Here is a 6,938-nt window from a genome sequence, read left to right as displayed (position 1 = left end):
GATCATTCGAAAGGGCGATGTGTCCATTAGAATTGACACGTCGTGCCGCAGCACCCTTTGAAATGTACCATGCTACCAATGGAAATGGCTCCACTACCCAACAATGTGCCAAGTATCATTTCGAATCTGCCGTGCTTGAACTTCTTCGCCACCGTGCTGACGACACAAGTCCTGACGAAGAGGATGAAGGGTGACGATGACGAGTTCGATGAGTTCGAATATTAATACTCAGAAATATTGAATTTTTCGGTTGTTCAAATTTCAATAAAATTATGAATTGTTCTTCCGAACGACAATATATTGAAATTATATATTGACAAGCTAAAATTAATTTAAATATATTTTTCCCCAGCCCTGCTTATGGGGCTTTTACGACGATTTAGGAGTGCGTATGGAGGCAAAGTAGTTATGTTAAGAAGATCCTGGGGTCAAAGCCCGGGGTTTTCGGAGTGCTTTATGTTCTGGGGACGGGCGAAACCATAGGATAGAGATTTCAGATGCCATTGCCTCTCTCTTGTCTTTTTCGGGGTTTACTTTTCACGCCACTATCGTTGCACATTTTCCATCAGACTAATGTGCGTTGTACTAAATGCAATCACACGCCGTAATAGTGTTGGTGTACTCGGACATGTTGACAAGTAGAACAACAGGTATGAGAAAATGATAGTACAAGCGTACAATTTGAGTTTAGCTTAATTGCCGTCCGTAGCTCGGCATTCGGATCTGGCAAAGGCAGTCGTGAGACACCACTAGACATCCGCAAAGTGGTGCATATCCAAATCAGCCACGTATTCCAAGCATTTTCTCCCCCAACTTCCTTCTCGCCTTTGCCATAGCTGGGGACATAGCTCACGCTGATTGGACCAACTCGTGCAGATTTCAACACATTCCACCACCGCTTCGTGCAAGTCATCTCCCAAGACGGATCGCAAACCGTCAACTGCATGCCCATGACAATTTTGACGCCAACTACGTCACTGGCTCCCGCGCCTTAGTCACGTATTCCACTCCTTCCAACCCCCACGATCTCGAAGGCCAAATCGCAATCCTCACCGATCGAGTCGCCAGCGGTTTGCCTGACGCAGACCCCCAGAGCATTTGCGGTGGTAAGGACTCGTAATCGGTCGTGTGTTATAAAGCCAAAAGGTATCAAATAGCCTCGTCATCACGAGCAGCAGTGGGTGCACGGATTCGCTGTTTGGTTAGGAAGGCCACATGATCACCAACAACCACTGCGTCCGCAGCGCAATAAGCGCAGCAGCCATCCAAGTGGAGTTATTTGCGGCTAAGTGCAAAACCAACAAGAAGGCTCGTGCGACGGCATGGTCATCGCGACCAGCGCTGAGCTCATTAAAACCAACCCTACGCAGGACTCAACGCTACTCAAGCTCAAGGTGAACCCCGGGGCGTCGTTGGCCACTTACTGGTACCTCCACTCGAGAAGCCAGTGCTTAACGAACAAATATACATCACCCGTCTGGGGAGCCCTCGCGCATTGCTAGCGTCACGGATGGCGGGGACACGGGCGTGATCTCCACCTGAGCTGGAACTCTGGCTGCATCGGCTACCGTTTGGACACGGAAAGCAGCGCCGTTCTCAGTACGATCGATAAAACCATTGTGGTGATGCACAACTGTTGAGGGTGCATTGCATGGACAGCGGCTCCAGCACTCTCAACGGCGCGGTCAAGATGGACAAGGTCATTCGGCAGCTCCAGGAACTGAACTTGGCGTCCAACGATGTACTCGCTGATGGTAATAGTCGCCCCCAGCCCGAGCTGGTCATCTCCATCGTCGTCGCCCCCCCCAAGACGAAAACATCCGAAACACCCACCTCAAACACACCCCTCAACCGATCACGAACGTCCCCTCCACCTAGACCTCGACGCCGTCCAGCACCCCCAAGCACAAATGCAAACCCTTCAGATCGAAAAGCACTCCTGTGTGTGGGGTGCTACATTACCAAAATCAAGTGGTATATGCCGACGGATGTGTCCAAGGCCGCCATGAAGGGGCCGAGGGCGGATTGTGGTGCCGTTCGTAAGCTTAGAGCATCCAACGGTAAGTTCTAACCTATTGCTAAAGCATACCAGGTAGGTTAAAGTCAAATTTCGTTTTTACGGTTGAAATTACGTCCCGCAGAATTTCTATATTCGCGTGAAATAGCAACAAACCCTCCGGATAATGCAAGAGTTTCTATCCTATATCCGCAACTTCGAATTGAAATTGAAATAAAAACACCTTTGGAGATGCTCTTAGAGGTAGTGTGGAATATGAACATAATGGTGGAATCGATTGAAACTTTGTTTGGCCTGCGAGATTTTAACATGCCGTTAGAACGCATCCAACTAATCGTTCAGTTGATTACCATGCAGCAATAGTTAATGTGTTTTTCATGAAATTTGCCCGTTGTTTAACTGCGTTAAACAATCAGACGTTTAAAATAATATATAAACCCCATTGAAGATAAAACATGCAAAACCCAATTCAGCAGAATAAAAAAAACCTTAGGGCTGGTCTGGATGCCACCCCATAAAATTATGCCATAAACCGTTTTGGCAAGTCTGCAAAAATATCCCAAAGTCTCATATCCCATGAAAAAAACGAGAAAAGAAGAATATCCAAAGTTGTCTGGATGCCAGTTGAATTATGGAAAAATTGTTCGATTTTCGATTGATGTGCAAGACTTCAACATGAACACAAACCTCCATAAAAAAGTTGGACCAAATCGGTCCATTTTGTTTATGCCATAAAACATTCGATTCTCAAGAAAATTGTGGCATAAAGTAATGAACTTTGGTGGCATCCAGACGTACAAAATCTCGAAAATGGAATATTTCGATTTTGCCAACTTTTCTTCGAAAAACAGCCATTTTATGCCATTTTTCGTGGCATCCAGACCCGGCCTTACTTTATTTCGCCGCTAACTAATCGATTTGCAGCACAGGCCAACTTACGCAGGGCAACCACCAGTTCATCACGATGCATACCGTATTAGGATGTGAAATGGGAGTACTATACATCGTGTAGTTGTAGTGCGCCATTGCTTTCCACGTATCGTACTAACGATAATACAGTTCAAAGTGTTTTACGTATGACATAGCTTTGAATCATTGGACAGAGCGACGACTAGCCTAACTACATCCCTAATGTTATAACTTACTCGGAGTAGTTAATGTTTGCAGTGATCACGGATGGGAGGTCATGAATGTGGCCATAGCTGCTTCAGTTTCATTGCGGCAAGCACCTTGACGTGTTGACGTAAAACAAGTTGTTTGCCAGAATGAAAACGGCAAACAACTTGTTTTACGAAAGTGACTGTAAAACCACCTTCAACCAACCAATCATCGCCTTCGATGAAGTAACTTTAAACAACGCACTCAACCCCCAAAGTCTCATATCCCATGAAAAAACCGAGAAAAGAAGAATATCCAAAGTTGTCTGGATGCCAGTTGAATTATGGAAAAATTGTTCGATTTTCGATTGATGTGCAAGACTTCAACGTGAACCACAAACCTCCATAAAAAAGTTGGACCAAATTGGTCCATGTTTTCTTTTATGCCATAAAACATTCGATTCTCAAGAAAATTGTGGCATAAAGTAATGAACTTTGGTGGCATCCAGACGTACAAAATCTCGAAAAATGGAATATTTCGATTTTGCCAACTTTTCTTCGAAAAACAGCCATTTTATGCCATTTTTCGTGGCATCCAGACCCGGCCTTACTTTATTTCGCCGCTAACTAATCGATTTGCAGCACAGGCCAACTTACGCAGGGCAACCACCAGTTCATCACGATGCATACCGTATTAGGATGTGAAATGGGAGTACTATACATCGTGTAGTTGTAGTGCGCTATTGCTTTCCACGTATCGTACTAACGATAATACAGTTCAAAGTGTTTTACGTATGACATAGCTTTGAATCATTGGACAGAGCGACGACTAGCCTAACTACATCCTTAATGTTATAACTTACTCGGAGTAGTTAATGTTTGCAGTGATCACGGATGGGAGGTCATGAATGTGGCCATAGCTGCTTCAGTTTCATTGCGGCAAGCACCTTGACGTGTTGACGTAAAACAAGTTGTTTGCCAGAATGAAAACTGCAAACAACTTGTTTTACGAAAGTGCCTGTAAAACCACCTTCAAACAACCAATCATCGCCTTCGATGAAGTAACTTTAAACAACGCACCCAACCATTATTCAAGTTACCTTAGATCATCTCCAACCGGAGTCATAGCTCATAGTCAATGGAGGTTTATTAAAATTTTAACCGGATATTATAGCTCACTGTCAAAGGGGAGGTATATTAATAACTAATATCGCTATCAATACTAATGTTGCCCGAGGGCTCATCCCGAATCCGTTTGCGCAGGTACGGCCTACTTGAAATTGGAGCACAGTGGTTTTGGGTGTTGAATATATAGGGTGTATGAAGCGCTACGGAGTTGGAGCTGAAAATTCGAGGATCAAGCATTTGGGGTACTTGAGCCAGAGTGTGTTGTACGGGCGCTGGCGCTTGGGTTTTGCCAGTTGCGCAAGCACGTTGATGCGAAGAGCGTCGGTTGGATCTTGAAATCGGAGCCAACGCCGTACGGCCGCCATCCAGCCGATGAAAGTTGTTTCTTCCCAGACGCGTTGTGGCCAGGGTGTCTTGTCGTCGTACTTGATGGCGTTGTGCTGTGTCCAGATCGTGTGCAGAACTGATGCTGTGAGCAGTGTCCATAGCTTGAACAGCGCAGGTTTGTTTGCAGCGCAAGTCGGGCTGACATTGAACGAGTCAATGTTGGAGATGGTGGCCCAGTCAAAATGAACCCCAAACCAACGCCAGGCTCTTGCGTGAAATTGCCATGTCGGAAAGACTTCATTGCACGTGTGGAAGGCATGATGCTCGGTTTCGACATTACCGCATCCATAAACGCATGTAATGGCTTCAGGGTCGGTGAGTTGCTTGTAGGCAAACCGGCTGTTGACGGGAAGCATGTGAAGGATGAGTCGAAGCCAGACGTCGCCTTGAACCGGTGTTGGTGCACGACACGCTCGTCGAACAAAACGCATGTACTTGGTCCAGTCTTCGGGAGTCACGCGGGTTGCCGACTTCGCTGGATGACTCGTCACCGGTGGGGCATGGTATGCCAAGCTGAATAACTTCTTCTTGGGCCATGAACAAAAACTCTGGCTTGTTTCCTTCACAGTGCCGAAGAAAGGATGGCTTGTTCGGGGGATGCCTGGCGAACGAGCCCCAGCTCGAAGGTTAAACAAACCTCGGACTTGTTGGATATTATAGCTCACTGTCAGGTGGTAGAGCATCGGTTTCTTAACTCAAAGGTCGTGGGTTCGATCCCCCGCTTCCTCGGATTATTTCCGCAAGAATTTATCCGTCCCTCCCCTGGGGAATCCGGATAATAAGGGCCGCGTACGAAGACGAGGAAGAACTTCGAAGCAGATCGGTCGAAGCACGAGGTATGAAGCGTTGAGCGAAGTAAACACCGAAGATTACACACCGTCCCTGGTCGTGCAGGCGCGTTACAATTGGCGAAGCGGTTCATAACATGTGGTTCTAGTGTCGGCCCTCGCGGAGGAATGTCTTAAAAATGATAATCCAAACTCAATTAACCGGAGTCCCTATATCAATGTCCATATCCCCAAAACCTGTTACAACAGTGGCACCATCGAAGTTACGGATAATTTGGGGATGTATCCGGGTGTTTTTGTCCCCATTTCGCTCGGACGTCCCAATAACTGAACATTTTAGCGACATCCCCATAATTTGGGGACAAAATCGCCCGGATAAGCCCCGAATTATCCGTATTGTAACGTGACGTAACGGTACAACCGAAGTTTTGAGATACAGAGTTGGGATAGGGACCCCACCCGCGTTGGAGATGCTCTTAGAGCATCTCCACCGCATCCATGTCAATCACTCAGTCGAACCTTCTGATGCTCCTCCCTCTGGCGACAACGTCACGTCAGCGCCATACCCTTCTGGCGATTATCGCTTCGAACGTAATTGAACGGCCCATTATCCCTGCCATTCGTTTCTCGTTGGAGTCTACGACAAATGCAAACGCAACCTTGGACTACCGCTTTGATGTCGCTGGCATCAAGGAGTTGGGATATGTACTTGGATTGCCTGCTGTGGTTATTACCAGCAATCGAATCCGGGTGCACCGCGACGAAGCACTGTGCATTTTGCTGGGACGGTTGGCCTTTCCAGTCCGGTTCCACACAATGTCGAGAACCTTTGGCCGTTCGCGTTCGTCATTGTGTGAAATTTTCCTGCACGTGGTCAACGACCTATACGAGCGTTGGGGGTCGTTGCTGTTCTTCAATAAAAAGTTGGTCCAAAAGAATATCAACCGGTACTGTGCTGCTGTTGCGTCCAAGGGCGCCCCACTGTCCAACGTTTTTGGATTCATCGACGGCACCAAAGTTCAAACGTGCCGCATCACGACCACCGGGACCGGGGATAACTTGCAGAAGCAAATCTACAGCGGCCACAAGCGCATTCACTGCCTCAACTACCAAGCCGTCACCGTTCCGGATGGCCTGTGTGTGCATTTTTTCGGCCCTGTCGAAGGGCGACGACACGACACTACAATGCTCCGCCTCAGTGGATTGATCACATATCTGGGTCAGCATCGCGGTGTGTTTGATGGCAAGCTGATGTATGGCGATCCCGCCTACGGTATTGTACCCTACCTAATCTCGGGGTTTAAAGGCAACAACTTGTCGGCGCAGAAGCTTGAATTTAACAAGTGGATGAGTCGCGTGAGGCAATCCGTCGAGTGGAACTTCAAGCTACTCAAGACACTGTGGTCCTACATTACGTTCAAAATGTTGGCAAAGATTCGGTTGTCACCAGTTGCAAAAGTAGTTGCGATCGCGATGCTTTTGACCAATTGTCATTGCTGCTATCATGGTGGAAATCAAATC

General features: G+C 47.1%; 3 protein-coding genes across 3 annotated transcripts in view; 2 read left to right on the top strand and 1 right to left on the bottom strand.

Annotated features, from left to right (window-relative positions):
- Positions 1–1,651: 1,651 nt before the first annotated feature.
- On the top strand, positions 1,652–2,071 carry H257_07059 (hypothetical protein; the record flags this gene model as incomplete). Its single annotated transcript, XM_009832477.1, has 1 exon — positions 1,652–2,071. The coding sequence occupies one exon, from the start codon at positions 1,652–1,654 to the stop codon at positions 2,069–2,071; it is 420 nt and encodes a 139-aa protein (XP_009830779.1).
- A 2,371-nt stretch (positions 2,072–4,442) lies between these two features.
- On the bottom strand, positions 4,443–5,312 carry H257_07058 (hypothetical protein; the record flags this gene model as incomplete). The annotated part of the gene is made up of 1 exon (XM_009832476.1): positions 4,443–5,312. One exon carries the CDS (start codon positions 5,310–5,312, stop codon positions 4,443–4,445), a length of 870 nt encoding a protein of 289 aa, XP_009830778.1.
- Positions 5,313–5,915: 603 nt separating this feature from the next.
- Positions 5,916–6,938, top strand: part of H257_07057 (hypothetical protein) — a gene marked incomplete at both ends in the record, with an annotated part of 2,565 nt that continues 1,542 nt past the window's right edge. The window contains one exon of the mRNA XM_009832475.1: positions 5,916–6,856. Coding sequence (XP_009830777.1) covers positions 5,916–6,856 — 941 coding nt within the window. The remainder of the gene's footprint in view (positions 6,857–6,938) is intronic.

Source organism: Aphanomyces astaci (genome assembly GCF_000520075.1).
Source record: "Aphanomyces astaci strain APO3 unplaced genomic scaffold supercont1.14, whole genome shotgun sequence".
Lineage (NCBI taxonomy): Eukaryota > Oomycota > Saprolegniomycetes > Saprolegniales > Verrucalvaceae > Aphanomyces > Aphanomyces astaci.
This window is presented reverse-complemented; position numbering and strand designations above follow the sequence as displayed.